At 39.1% G+C, this 15853-nt stretch overlaps 1 protein-coding gene across 1 annotated transcript in view; it reads right to left on the reverse strand.

Annotated features, from left to right (window-relative positions):
• The window catches only part of NOX3 (NADPH oxidase 3), a 29229-nt gene that overhangs the window by 13240 nt on the left and 136 nt on the right, over positions 1–15853 (reverse strand). The window contains exons 2-7 of the mRNA XM_088151034.1: positions 15504–15599; positions 11046–11156; positions 8945–9029; positions 5461–5606; positions 4194–4375; positions 3647–3776 (exon numbers count right to left, since the gene is read on the reverse strand). Coding sequence (XP_088007160.1) covers positions 3647–3776; positions 4194–4375; positions 5461–5606; positions 8945–9029; positions 11046–11156; positions 15504–15599 — 750 coding nt within the window. The remainder of the gene's footprint in view (positions 1–3646; positions 3777–4193; positions 4376–5460; positions 5607–8944; positions 9030–11045; positions 11157–15503; positions 15600–15853) is intronic.

Below are 15853 nucleotides of genomic sequence, written 5' to 3' on the forward strand. Positions count from 1 at the left end.
CCACTGGTGGAAAATGTCACAAATAGAAAATAAATCTTTGTCCTAATGACTTGATAAAGAAAAGGGTGGGTAATAAGCTCATTTTTTTCTTTTTTTTTGTTTTGCCCAGACATAAAAACCACTGTGAAGGATTTTAAAGTATTTGATATCCTCCCTGACCATTCAGCCATAGCTTTCAGACTGGTTCTTTTGATCCTCAGTAAGCTGCTGTGGAAAGCACAATTTTTAATGTGCCTTTTTGTAGGAAATGATTAGCCTTTAATGCCCTGCTGAATGTCCAAAATTATATTCATTATATTCAGGACACATGCCTTTTGCTAGGATAACAGTTCATCAATATTGACATTAAATGATCCTGGGTAGGCTCTGATGAAGACTGAGGAAGAGACAGGCTTTACTATTCTAAGGGAAGTTTAACATCATTAGCCGAAAAGTCTGCTGTGGGATGACCCTGTTTCATCTATCCTTTGTATGACAGTGAGAAAACAACAGCTTACAATTCCAAATAAAGAGAAGTTTGATTCCATTCTTTTCCTAATACTGAATTTCCCAATTCATTACAGTGAACCTAGGATCTTTTAAGTAAATGGAAATTGACTTTGGACTTCACGCTAACTATTCTGGGAACAGGCAATTATAATTTTGTAAAATTTAAATGACATTATTGTCACCCCTTTCATATGTATCTTTATACATTCCCATTTGTATTGTCCAGCTAAACTGAAGGCATGTCTTCAGCAGTTTGGAAGTAATTCCAGATCTTTAGGATCCCAGAAGGCTTCAGAGTATGGCAGCTGATCTTATTATTTCAGTAGCTGTAGTGTAACTTAAATGGCAGAGGTGGAGGAGGAAAAGCCATGCTTCTTTTTGCAACAATGAAACTGCAGAGCTGGTGGGTGATGCATTTTCCCATTTAAAGGAAGTCTTAACTCACCCCTTTTTCCAGCTTCTGGATGTCACTTATTTTAAGAGATTGCCCCTTGATTTAGCAGTGGTGGAGCAGACGTTCTGTGTTTTCTTTTTGGTGGGGATGGCTATTGTTTCCTTTCTTTCTCTTTTTTGGTGAATGGGAAGTTGATGGAAGTGTGACTTCAGTGGCCCTGACTTTTCAGCCCCTGCCAGTCAAGATCTACTGATCACAGGGGGGTAGCAGGGCGTAGATGGTCAGTTAAGGATTTCCTCCATGTCCTGGCTTTGTTCATCACTCTGCCTGATCTTTGGCTAAGAGACTGCTACTCTGAGATTCCTTCCTTCTGTCTGTCTGTCGAGGCACAAATGCATGAAGCCCAGGCCCTCTGACATTCCTTCTGGTAGGATGTAGTTAGTTAGGTGCTAGAAGTGCATCTCAATAATGCATTTTCTTAAATAAATCTCATTTCCATTATAGTTGTAAAGCCTGATTTACTAATCCTTACGCAGACTAGACTCCTGTTGTCAAGAATGCTTATGCGCACACACGTGCGCGCGCGCACACACACACACACACACAAATGCTTTCCCACCAACAGAGTTGGGGGGATTTCGGTTAGTCCAGTAAAGTAGAAATGGTGGTGGTATGGAAATTTCTTTACAATGAACTATAAGGATATACATTTTGTTAAGAACATATTGCTTATCCCCTCCTGCTTTAACTATCACTGCAGCCTACAACCATGGTTAGAGATGTTGATTAAAATGCCTGTTTGCAGAATCGATGGCATGATCTCTCAGTTCTCAATAGGACTTTTCATGGAGGAATCATGGCTTTGTAGCCAGACAACTTCATTCCATCCCAAATATTCTGCTAATTTTTTTGTAAACAACCAGACAAGCACACGCAACGTACACCTAAAACAGGGTTTGGGCAGCTATAAGCAATTTCACAGAACCCCTGAGTTTGAAGGGGCCACTTAGATCCCTGAGTCCAATCCTCATTTCCCTTTTGTGTGGAGTGGAAATGAAGGGAGTTTTGTTGCTCCAGGATCTACAGTAGCTCAGGGGGAGATGGTGATTGAATGACTTTTTTTACCGTCTCCTTTTGGTCAGGTAGAGAGAGGACTCCGAGTGGCTCATTGTATTCTCAGTATATTCTCAGAGATCTAAGGAGATTAGCAGATCCATTGCCAACTGCTCAGGATGGATTGGAAAGAGAAACAATGCCGTGAGGAACTGCCCTGCTCTGCTCTGAGAGGCTGATGAAACCGAATCCTGAAATTCTCTAGGAGATTGGCTCAGTTAAACTGTAAATCACAAAGTTTTAAAAATAAAGCATTAGGAGCCACCTTCTCCCACTGATACTGTGGCAGAGACATAAGAAAAGATCTTGAAGATCTTGAAGGAGAAAAGGCAAGTTATGAAATAGGCCTTGCTAGCTTGTCTCTGTTGTGATGGTGGTGAAGGAGCTTCCTTCTTGGACAGCATGACACACTCAGAAGTAAAGGTATGCTATGCTTCAGATCCAAAACTGAAAAAGCACGTCAGAATGGCTGTGGGTATGTCCTTTGCACCTTTCGCATTTCCTCAAAGATGTTGCCTCCTTTCCTGGGCTCATATGGTAGCTACCAGAGGCATCCACAGAGAGATCAAAAAAGTCAAGATGTCAATCACAGCTGGCTGATCAAAGCCCCACATCTTTTGAATATGCATCAGTGTCCTACACATGTATAAAGGAGCAGGGCTTTGATTGAGTAACTGCCCTCTTAACTTTTCTGACCTACCCTGTGGAAGATGCTGATAGATGCGGAGTCCTAGAGAAATACGTATTTGAATTAAGACGGTGCCAACAGTGTGCTGTTGCTTACTCTGAAACATCTTGTTGCACCCTGTTGGCAACTGCTTAACTCACTGATATTTTCAGTGCAAGCCCAGGAGAAGGCACCAGCAGGAGCAGCATGCATGCCCACCAACTCTGAAGGACCTTTTCAGCTTTGGATCCTAACTACAGCACATCCTTCTTTGAAAAAAAATGACTCAAATGGTGGTGAAAACTATTTAAATGTCAATTCAGACTGCTTGTGTCAGCATTATGCTTTCCGTGTTTGATAAGTTTACCAGCTGTTTCATATATCAAATCATCCTAATGGGCATTGATAAGAGAGTCACAGTTCATTACTTTCATATAAAAGGTTGGAAGATATAGACAGTATGCAGCCAGAATCACATTTGCAAGCAGGAGATGAATGCAATCATTTCTAGGGCAGAGCTACAATGTCTTATTTAAAGAGATCAGACTGGCAGATAAATTTTAGGATTGAAAATTTAATTTTTTGCCATCTGTCCTTTTCTCAGAATGCCAAATTCTGCTGCTGATTTTCCTGCTCAAGTTATAAATAATGGGAGCGGGAACACCATATGTGTTATAATCCTGTTTCTCTTTGGGCTTTCGTGGTGCTCCAAGTGCCCCATGCTCTTCATGTGAGGCTATCTCATCTTTTGAGAGTGACTGCTTCAAGGTGTTCTGACTGGATTTGTTGGGGTGGGGTGTTTGTGTGTGTGTGTGCTGGATCCACGCAGCTCTTCTGATCTGAAGGGGGAAATGTGTTTCGGGAAGGGGAGGCACTTAGCGCCTATCAGCTACCATGGCCTCATTTATATGGGGAGTGGCAACTCTACAACTCTGTAAACAATGTTAATAATGAGATATTCATGATATAATTGCAATTCTTACCGAAGGGCCATTGCCAGAAAACTGTGGCACAGGACACTGAACTGACCTTTCCCATTCCCAATAGTGATCTTTACAGTAACTCACATTGTGAACCAACAGACTCTGATTGGTTTGACCACGGATAAGATGACTAGAAAAAATAACAACAACGTTAAATAGTATTTTATATTTAAATGCCACTTTTGTCATCGTTAAGAATCCTTTCAATTTCAATCCTTTCAACTATTTAAAAAATCATGAACATTTGGCTCAGGTCTATATGAAAGTCCTAGCTTTTCTAATAGTGTTTTTTTTTCTTTTTTCCAAAGTATTGTATTATACTGTGCTATATTAGACATTATATATAACATAATAATGTAAATTCGTTTCAGAAGAAAGGAAAGCTGGGATTGAGGAGCACTATCTTAGCTTCCTTTGAATTACACTTTGAGGGTTTTCTATGCTGATTTCAGAATTAGTCCATAACTCACAATTGGCAACCTCATAATCTGGTGATCAAAATAATATTTTGCTGTGTGACATATTAGATATAAGTATATATACTTACCCCATACCGTGAACTACCAGGCCAATGAAGAAAACAATGAATAGGTGATGGGTATACCAGAACACCTCATAGAAGGATCTTCTGATGGTTTCAGTAGATGAGGTCATTATCAGAATTAGCGACACAGTGATCAGAAGTCCTGTCACTCCAGCTATGGTTCTTAGGGTTTCAGCTAATGTATTCTAAGGAGGAGGAGGGATATGGTTTATAGGAAGATTGCATTAATAGTGTAATAAAATATTTATTTAATTTTTTTTAAAGATCAGGCCCAGGGACATTGATATTAAAATCAATTTTCTACTTGGCACTAAAAACATATAATTATGTTTTTAATAACTGAAATGAGTCACTGGTCTAAGATGGGCAGCTACTGTATATAAGTTGAATAAATAAATAAAATATCAATAACAATGGGTGCAATTCTTGTGTTTTTGTGAAATGATAAGTGGAAGCAATACTATCTTAACAGTCCCTATCATGCTATGTTTGAGTATTCTGAAGGAAATACATTATTTGAACAAGACTTAAGGAAGCATATACTAATGATGGGGAAAGCATAGCATTATCCAATAAAGGAATACCGGGTAATATGCATGGTTCTGTGTTCCTCCTTTTTCACAATAGCATGTCCTTATGTAGCGTCTGCAGAATTTTGACAAAGTTGTTTTGGCTGTGCTGTAAAGGTTTTACTGTCTTAGAACACAGTCTATTTTCATAGTCATTACAATCAGGACAAATCTTGTAGTTAATATAAATGAATATTTAATTCTTTAAAAAGTAGGGCTGCCCACTCTGAAGTAAGTCCCAGTGCACCTCGTGGATCTTGCTCACAGGTAAGTGAGTTTAGGATGACAGCCTGAAATATTTTACAGGCAACAATCACTGTACATTTGTATCGGTTTTAGAACAATGCTAAATGATTGCTGAATGTAAAGACTGTCATGGTATCATCATCCCCCACTTTCCCCTTCTCCATCTCACATGCAGATACATAGTTATAGATTTCAAGAATATGGTATAGAAATGGTCAACGACTAATATGAGTGGGCAGTTCAAGTCTTTTATTTTTGTATTCTTAATGCATAATTCTTTGCTGCATAATGAGCCTTACTTGATTCCCATTTTTATGTGTTCTTTTACAATTACTCTGCTTCCAACAGTTTTATGTTAATTTAGGATGTGAGTAGGATTTTGTTTTGTGAGTAGAGGAAAAGTTCTGATGGATGAAAGCTAACCAACAACAAGACTAACACCAAAACCAACCTACTGTGTCATAGCTTCTGATGGGGTTCAAGTAGCTTTCGTTCGGGCTCTCACCAATGCCAGACAGTTTCTTCTGTAAGTCTCCTGCTTGTTTTGACTGGCTAAAATGAAATTGTTCGATGTTGACCAGATGTGCAATGATGTGAATAGCTATGAAAATAAGTTTCAGAAAGTAAAGATTATAATAGGTCATTACTGGAAACAGACTTGCTAACATCGATCAAGCCAGACATTGATTTTGTAGGGACTATCTTTCTGCCCTACTCAATCAGTACATCTGATAAAGTTTTCTTTCCTTGACTAAGAAACAACACATAGGTTTATTTATTATTGCTGAATGGAAGCACTATCCATTCATCCTTGCATTGCAAAACACCACCATGACTTTTCCTGTTCCTATTGTCAATCTCTGTCCTGCCTCTATCACATCTCTTCTGAAGCACTGCCAGATGGTATTGTCCTGATTGTGTGTGTGTGAGTTTGTGTGCAAATATATGCACCGCTCATGATAGGCAAAGTTATTGGTTTATTTCTTTGGCTTTGCTGCCTTCCAACTTCAACATGTTACCTGCCAACAAGGAAAACATTCACCAATGCTGTTATTATTTTGAGGCAAGCTACTTTATAATATTATTATTATGGAGAGATCTTGTGTAAGCTGCAATTACAAGTCATTATCTATCTGTTCAATAAGCAAAGAAAGAAGGAAGCAAGGGTTAAGTTTTGTTATTTTGTGTTACTCAAATATGAAACTAGTATTTGAGAGAGAAATAATAGAAATTACAGCAGGTAGATCTTGGATAGTAATTGGACTGAAGTTTGTCACTTTCTAATTGGCCACTTTGCTATTCCCATTATAATCAATCACCTGCCAATTTACATTGTTGTAAATTGGATGAGCCCATAGGGTAGAAGGCTAGAAGATTCAAACCTCCTCTCATAGAAATTTCTGGGTCTTCACATCCTGTTTCCACCCTTCTGTCTTTTGGAGTAGTGCTTTGTTAGCTCTGCTGCTACCACAACCTCACTTGACATCGTTTCCCTCTCCTACCCATGATGCGTTGGAGAAATATGACTGCTACAACCTGTGCTGCTTTACTGGTGATTAAAAAGATAAAAATCAGCCTATAGAAAGAGCCAGGTTTTTAAGGCCCTCCTAAGAGACACTAGGGTCATGGCCATATAGTGTCAGGAGAGACAGTCTTCCAAAGAGAAGAAGTGGTGACAGAGAAGGCATGCCTCCTGGGTCCCATTACAGGACATTCTTTTACTGATGGGACCCAGAGCATGCCAATCCTGGGTATTTGGGTTCTAAAAGCACAGATTTAAATTATGAGTAAGTAAACCACCCTTCTATGACCACCATGGACTCTTTCTTTCATTCCTCCTGGCTGTACCTCAGGCAAGAGTTTCTAAATGCTAGATATCAGTCCTTACTTACAAAAAGAAGCTGTGGCACACACCCCTTGAAATGTATTCCCGCTTTATGAATAACTTTCATGCCTAACCTCTTAAATTGGGAAGAGCATCCAATGTAGTTGGGCGCATTTTTACTTTGTTACACGAGAAAACTAAAATAAGTCAAATTAATGGATTTCTATTCCTGGAATGACTTCTTAATTAAGAAAAAGAATGTATTCATATGATGAAAGCAAATTGATAAATTGCTGTCCATGATAGAGAAGCATCTCATCATATTGCTTTGTGGCATATTCTGAATTCCATACTCTTTTGAGGTTTTCAGCAAAACAAAGAACAAAAATTCAGCTCATTGATTCTGGTAGGAATTATGCCATATTAGATTCGAGAAACATCAGCACCTGTTTGGTAAAATGAATGAAGCATTCATCTTATTGTCTAAATGTTCCTTATGAGCTGTGAGCAAATATAGTAAGGGTAGACAAAATAGAGATAAATTAAATTATGTCAGGCATAGAAAATGTGGATAGAAAGAATATTTTCTCCCCAACTTTCTTACAATGTTAGAATTAGGCATTATTAACTGAAACTAAATGGAAATGATCCAGAACTGATCAAAGGAAATACTTCAACTTTTTTACACATTGCATGATTTGTGGAATATGGTGTCATCAGATGCAGATGGCCACCAATTTAGGAGGCTTTAAAAAGGACTGGACAAAATCGAGGAGGATTGGTTTATCAATGACTTGGTATTATGTACTCCTTCTCAAGGCATAGGCAATATACCCACTCCTCATTTAGTGATTGAGTTCTGTTCCAGCAACCAGGTTATTAAGCAAAATGGTCAAAGTGAACATGTGACAGAGAGAAAGACTGCAAAGATCACTGGTTGCTGCCGTTTCATTCAGATAAAGTACTTTCATATAGGTATGCCAGTGTTACTCTCACTCTGGCATGCACTGTTGTCAGGTACATTAAATTTGGTCATAAATCCATGCATTGGTCAGACAATGAATTTTTTTATTACCATTTATTACTCTTGTATTTGCAAATGATTGCTAATCAAAGTAGTCGCTAAACAAGGAGTGGATGTATATCTTAAATACCAGCTGCTAGGGAACAATAATGAAAGACTATTGCTCTCCTATCTATATTTGTGAGTTTCCTGAATGCATCTGGTTGGCCATGGTGTAATACCAGAATGCCGGACAAGATGGCTCATTGGGCTAATGTTATTATTTTCTTGTATTGTCTCTGTTGTACTATATGTCTGTTGTCCTGTATTTACAATGAACTTCTGCTAGAAAGTAAACTAAGTAAAATCTACATGTATAATACACAAAAAGAACAAATATTTCTATTTCAATTAAAGCTAAAAATAGAAATGTAAGAGAATGGTGGTCTAATAATAAGGATCACATAATTGTTTCCTAGTGGAATGGGGGTCCACATTTTCAAAGCAATTGAATTAGCTCCAGTTCTAATGAATCACTAGGAGAGGCTTCAGAAAAGTCATTGCTATGGGAAATCCTCCACTCCAGGGATGGCAATTGACCAGGGGAGGGAGCTAATTTTGTCATAATTTCAGTGAATGAAAAAGGATTTATATGAAGATAAGATAAACTCTCCACCATGAAGATATATGATGAAGGTCAGAATTTAGCTTTTTGTTGTTTGCTTTAACTTATGGATTATGGTAACTGTATATTCATGGATACATCATAGGTTGAAAAGGCTTAGAATAAAACCAGCTCTATCAGCCTAAAAGGTTATAAATATTCTGTGAGAACCCCAATGATGCTGTAGTCCAGGACCCCAAAACTTTAAGACTACCACCAACTGAAAATAAGTATAGAATTGTATTTCTAAAGTCTACTTTAAGTTTTCTCCAAAGTTAACTTCCACTGAACCATAATAGCTGAGCATATGCAAGCATAGGATACACTTTTAATATGTGAAGCTTGGGAGGAACATGGAATTACTCAAGCATGTGTGCTAACATGCTGAATGTGTATGATCCTGGATGGAAGCAAACAATATTGCAAGCAAAATATTTCCAAACTTACTTGCATTTACAGCTACTCCATAGGCAATCATCTTGTGAAATGTGATATTTTTATCCAATTGTCTCCTCAGTATTGTTCTGCAACACTTGATAAAAACAAACATGTGTTTTAAATCATGTTTATTCCATTTTCATGGCTCTGAGGTTGAATTCAGTAACTGATACTTGTTCCTCTCCTTCCTCCCCATTATACATGGGACAAGAATGAGATTGGAAGTTTTTCAATCTAAATTATAGTTTCTGTTCACACCGTTATTGAAGCAAGCTGCATAATCCATAGTATGAAGTTGGCTTGGTCAGGAACCATAAGTGTGGATAAATCACAGTTTATCCATTTCTTTTGTCAACTGTAATTGATAAAAAATGGAAACAAAAATGTACAACTTCTTCAAAAAGACACTGGGGAAGGAGAGAGGAAAGTCCATAGCTTACCCAGGCTCACTTCCTTGATAAATGATGATAATACATTGCTTATTATATTATATTTTATATTGAATCATGTTATGTGAATGTAGCCTGCAACTCAAGAGGTTAAATATTAAGTTAATCTGTTAGCGGCAGCACCAAAGTATGAATTGTTTTTATACTGAAAAAGCAACAGTTTTGTTGGTTAAAATTTTATTGGTAAAATTATAGGACCTTTCCATTATGGAAAAAAGGATTATGCCATGTATTAAATTGATACAGGCTAGAGCCCAAAGTTTTTTCCCCTTTAAAACGTATTTTAAAAAGCACAAGTAGAGGCATATAGGATTGCTATTGCATGATAAGACAGAAAAATATATTTATTGTACAGTTGTGTTACAGAAGACAGTCTTTTTTTAACAGTCCATTTTATTTCTAGACTGTTTCATATGATTTTCTATCTGAAGATTTTTTTTCCAGAGCTCATCCATTTCATAATTAGCACTTACATTATACTGACAAATATGCAGTTTCTGCATTACATTGTTTAACCAGTTTGAAATAGGGATCACAGCTTCCTCCAAAGAATTATGTGAATGATAATAGTGAAAGGTTGCTATGAATTCTCTGCTATACAATTGCCTAAATCCCAGCAGCTCCAGTCTTTTGTTGTGAGCCATGAGAGTTAACCAGGCTGAAGATGGGGTGTAAACAAGCCCACACAGTCATTATTCATTTGTCCAGGATCGCACTATTTCAGGCTTCACGCTTATGAATGTTATAAAGGCACAATGAAATAATAAACTCAGACAAGATAAAATCACAATAAGATAATGTTCTCTGTGACTTTTGTCTGGTGAATTGGCTTTTTTCCATAATGAGAAGTGATAATGATCATATCTAACAAATGCATTCATGCATCTTTTTCTCCTTGTTTTATTCTATCAATGAGCAAGAACCATTGGCCAAGTTATCATGCACTATGTTAATCAAAGTCTATCAAGAATTGTCTTTCCAGCAATGCAAGGGTTTCTTCCTTCCGTGGAACAAATTGAGATCCAAAGGAAACTGCCTGTGAAAGAAGGGAGTCATAACTTTTGCCAGTTCTCTTTCCCCTTGGAACTCTCTATTGTACCTACCCAATGATCCAAAGCACTTTTCAGTGGACATAGCAGGTTGCAAGGAGAAAGAGATACAGCTGAAACTTCATTCCTCTAGTGAGAATGTCCTCTGGATCTAAGCCAGTGTTATGTATCAACCCCACTGTAATGGTGTGCTAAAGTTTTGTTTGTTTATTTATTGCATTTATACCCAACCTTTCTCTAAGAGCTCAAAGGTGGCTCACTGGGAGGTCTTCTGTTTACATCCACAATAACCCCTGTGAGATAGGTTGGGCTCAGAGAAGATTGGCCTAAAGCCACTCATTGAGCACCATGGTCCAGAGGAGAGTCAAACCTGGATCTCTCCTGTCCCAGTCCAAGATTTTAATCATTTCTAACATTCAAGCAAATGTTTACTTACCAGCATGTACTCACCAACTTTATCCACTTACAACTAAATATTACAGATTGTCTTCTTCTTTAAGTAATGAAAGGGGCATTTCTAATACACAATCTGAAATTATACTAACATGTTGAACCATGGGAATAAGTGTTAAAAAGACAATGGATGGACCACCACCACAAAACATTACTTACGAAACTTCTCCCCCGTAGGAAGGAAATGAGGTTTCTGCTGACAGGCAGGAGGATTAGCAAGCAGTTGAAGTTGAGGCAAGTAGCAGAAGCTCTTGCCCATGCAAGTGCAGACTAGGCATAGAAGGAAAAAACTGTTACTTAGCTGAAAGTAAGCATTTAACACACAAAAGCAATCAAATCTCTCTTTGTTTATTTCTGAGTGTACAATTCCTGAGCTGACCTTGGGTGAAGTGATTGATATGGTCTAGAGCAAAAGAAAGAGACAAAGACATTCAGGCTTAAATAGCACAGCAACACTTTTGAAAAGGTTGGCCTTTTATTGGGAGAGAGGACCTATTGGTAGCAGCAAAATACCTTGTACTCACATTTCTGATCTTAAGACCTGCTGCCTGGCAACTAGGTTAAGAGATAGCAAATGATGTAATAACTTATGCCTGTGATGGTGAAACAAATTAGCCTACTTTGGACACATTATGCAAAGACCTAGCTCTCTGGAGAAAACTCTAATGCTGGGAAAGGTGGAAGGAAAGAGAAGACGAGCACAACCAGCAGCAAGGTGGATAGACTCAGTTACTCAGCAGTGATGAGCGTACTGTTGGAAGACCCAAAAGGACCATGTTAGGGACAGATTATCATGGAGAAAATCGATCTGTGGTCACTAAGTGTTGACAACAACTTGATGGAACATAATCAAAAGGATGGTGAAAAAGGCAGGATAAGTGGCCCTTCCCCTTCATGGATTACTGCCTTGTTGTGGCGAAGGGGCTTGCATAATTCAGTGAAGCCATGAGCTATACCGTGCAGGGCCACCCAAGACGGACAGGTCATGACAGAGAGTTCTGACAAAATGTGGTCCACTGGAGAAGGAAATGGCAACCCACTCCAGTATCCTTGCCAAGAAAACCCCATGGACAATGTTAAAAGGCTAAAAGATATGACGCCGGAAGATGAGCCCCTCAGGTCGGAAGGTGTCCAATATGCTACTGGGGAAGAGCGGAGGGCAATTCCAAGTAGCTCCAGAAAGAGTGAAGCGGCTGGGCCAAAGCCGAAAGGACGTTCAGCTGTGGATGTATCTGGAAGCGAAAAGAAGGTCCGATGCTGTAAAGAACAATATTGTATAGGTACCTGGAATGTAAGATCTATGAACCAAGGCAAGCTGGATGTGGTCAAACATGAGATGACAAGATTGAACATCGACATCTTGGGAATCAGTGAATTGAAATGGACGGGAATGGGTGAATTTAATTCAGGTGACCATTATATCTACTACTGTGGCCAAGAAACCCTTAGAAGAAATGGAGTTGCACTCATAGTCAATAAGAGAGTGGGAAAGGCAGTAATGGGGTACAACCTCAAAAACGACAGAATGATCTCAGTGCGTATCCAAGGCAAACCATTCAACATCACAGTAATCCAAGTCTATGCCCCAACCACTGATGCCGAAGAAGCTGAAGTTGACCGGTTCTATGAAGACCTACAACACCTTCTAGAACTAGCACCAAAAAGATGTCCTTTTCATCATAGGGGATTGGAATGCTAAAGTAGGAAGTCAAGGAGTAATCGGAATAACAGGCAAGTTTGGCCTTGGAGTACAAAATGAAGCAGGGCAAAGGCTAATAGAGTTCTGTCAAGAGAACAAGCTAGTCATAGCAAACACTCTTTTCCAACAACACAAGAGACGACTCTACACATGGACATCACCAGATGGTCAATACCGAAACCAGATTGATTACATACTTTGCAGCCAAAGATGGAGAAGCTCTATACAGACAGCAAAAACAAGACCAGGAGCTGACTGTGGCTCAGATCATGAGCTGCTTACTGCAAAATTTAGGCTTAAATTGAAGAACGTAGGGAAAACCACTAGACCACTCAGGTATGACTTAGATCATATTCCTTGTGAGTACACAGTGAAGGTGATGAATAGATTTAGAGGATTAGATTTGGTAGACAGAGTGCCTGAAGAACTATGGACGGAGGTCTGTAACATTGTACAGGAGGCAGCAACTAAAACCATCCCAAGGAAAAAGAAATGCAAGAAAGCAAAATGGCTGTCTGATGAGGCTTTACAAATAGCTGTGGAAAGAAGGAATGCGAAAAGCAAGGGTGAAAGGGAAAGATATAAGCAACTGAATGCAGATTTCCAGAGAATAGCCAGGAGAGATAAGAAGGCCTTCTTAAATGAACAATGCAAAGAAATTGAGGAAAACAATAGAATGGGGAAGACTAGAGATCTCTTCAAGAAAATTGGAGATATGAAAGGAACGTTTAGTGCAAAGATGGGCATGATAAAGGACAAAAAAGGCAGGGACCTAACAGAAGCAGAAGAGATTAAGAAGAGGTGGCAAGAATACACAGAAGAACTATACAAGAAAGATCTTAATGTCCCTGATGTCCATGCTGGTGTGGTCACTGACCTTGAGCCAGACATCCTAGAGAGTGAAGTCAAGTGGGCCTTAGGAAGCATTGCTAACAACAAAGCTAGTGGAGATGACAGTATTCCAGCTGAGTTATTTAAAATACTAAAAGATGATGGTGTTAAAGTGCTGCACTCAATATGCCAGCAAGTTTGGAAAACTCAACAGTGGCCACAGGATTGGAAAAGGTCAGTTTACGTTCCAATTCCAAAGAAGGGCAATGCCAAAGAATGCTCAAACTATCGCACAATTGCACTCATTTCACATGCTAGCAAGGTTATGCTCAAAGTCCTACAAGCTAGGCTTCAGCAGTACATGAACTGAGAACTACCAGATGTACAAGCTGGGTTTCGAAGAGGCAGAGGAACTAGAGATCAAATTGCCAACATTCGCTGGATCATGGAGAAAGCACGAGAGTTCCAGAAAAACATCTACTTCTGCTTCATTGACTATGCAAAAGCCTTTGATTGTGTGGATCACAACAAACTGTGGCAAATTCTTAAAGAGATGGGGGTACCAGACCATCTTACCTGTCTCCTGAGAAATCTGTATGCGGGCCAAGAAGCAACAGTTAGAACCGGTCACAGAACAACTGATTGGTTCAAAATAGGGAAAGGAGTACGACAAGGCTGTATACTGTCACCCTGCTTATTTAACCTATATGCAGAGTACATCATGAGAAATGCCAGGCTGGAAGAATCACAAGCCGGAATTAAGATTGCAGGGAGAATCATCAATAACCTAAGATATGGAGATGATACCACCCTAATGGCAGAAAGTGAAGAAGAATTAAAGAGCCTCTTGATGATGGTGAAAGAGGAGAGTGTGAAAGCTGGCTTGAAACTCAACATTAAAAAAACTAAGATCATGGCATCTGGACCCATCAATTCCTGGCAAATAGAAGGAGTAGAAATGGAAGCAGTAACAGACTTCATTTATTTGGGCTCCAAGATCACCGCAGACGGAGACTGCAGCCATGAAATTAAAAGACGCTTGCTCCTTGGGAGGAAAGCTATGGCAAGCCTAGATAGCATATTAAAAAGCAGAGACGTCACCTTGCCGACAAAGATCTGCATAGTCAAAGCTATGGTTTTTCCAGTAGTAATGTATGGCTGTTAGAGCTGGACCATTAAGAAGGCTGAGCGCCGAAGAATTGATGCCTTTGAACTGTGGTGCTGGAGAAGACTCTTGAGAGTCCCCTGGACTGCTAGGAGGTCAAACCAGTCAATCTTAAAGGAAATCAACCCTGATTGCTCATTGGAAGGATCGATAATGAAGCTCAAGCTCAGATATTTTGGTCACCTAATGCAAAGAGAGATCTCTTTGGAGAAGACCCTGATGCTGGGAAAGATTGAAGGCAAAAGGAGAAGAGGACGGCAGAGGATGAGATGGTTAGATAGCATCACTGAAGCAATGAGCATGAAACTGAGCAAACTCAGGGAGGCAGTGAAGGACAGGAAGACCTGGCGCAATATGGTTCATGGGGTCACGAAGAGTCGGAGACGACTTAGCGACTGAACAACAACAACAAAAGTCGCCCTTGCAGCAAGGGAAGGAGAAGGGCAAAAGAGGAGGTTCATTTAAGAAGTATTGAGGTGGGGAATGAAGAGTTTGTAGATAATGGATATAATTATTTTTACCCCCGCCCCATACCTCATAAGATGCATTGCATGACCTATAGAAGCAATATATTTTTAAAGTGCCAACATAAGATGAATAAAGAGAAATGATTTTAAAATAAATTTCCTTAAGACAATCATTTGGATAAGTCTAGTTCAGTGTTTCTCAACTTTGGCAACTTTAAGATGTATGGATTTCAGCTCCCAGAATTCCCCAGCCAGTGTGCTGGGAGTTGAAATCCACAGATCTTAAAGTTGCCAAGGTTGAGAAACACTGGTCTAGGTACAGAGGCAGGTACATATAGAAGCTAAGATGCAGTGGAACGTTGGGCAAATGGGGGGACTGGGTTGGCACAGCAAAGCAGATGGACAACTAAGTCAAAAATCCAATTGAGGAAGTATTTCAGAAGAAGTTTACTTACACCCAACATAACACGTGTGTACAGGTAGGCATCCTCATATTCATACCAGAAGAATGTCTCAATGAACAAGTAGAAGTTCATCCCCAACCATAATAACTAGAACAGAAAAGTTTTCACTATTTGACAGTGCTTACAAGTGTTTTATTTAAGCCCACTGGTTTGGAGATATCTTCCTAAGTGCTTTGAGAAATTCACAAATGCTATTTGAAAAGCACATTGAAAGAACCAGAAAAGCCAGCTTCATTTTCTCCCTTGCCTCTCTTTTTTATTTTATAAATACAGGAGATGAATAACAGATATCAGGACTGCACTTTATTTACCACCATAACTTTTATGCTATAGAAAATCAT

This window comes from Python bivittatus, unplaced genomic scaffold, assembly GCF_059951505.1.
Source record: "Python bivittatus isolate LINGU-HERP-01145 unplaced genomic scaffold, Pbiv_v1 ctg000020_np1212, whole genome shotgun sequence".
NCBI lineage: Eukaryota > Metazoa > Chordata > Lepidosauria > Squamata > Pythonidae > Python > Python bivittatus.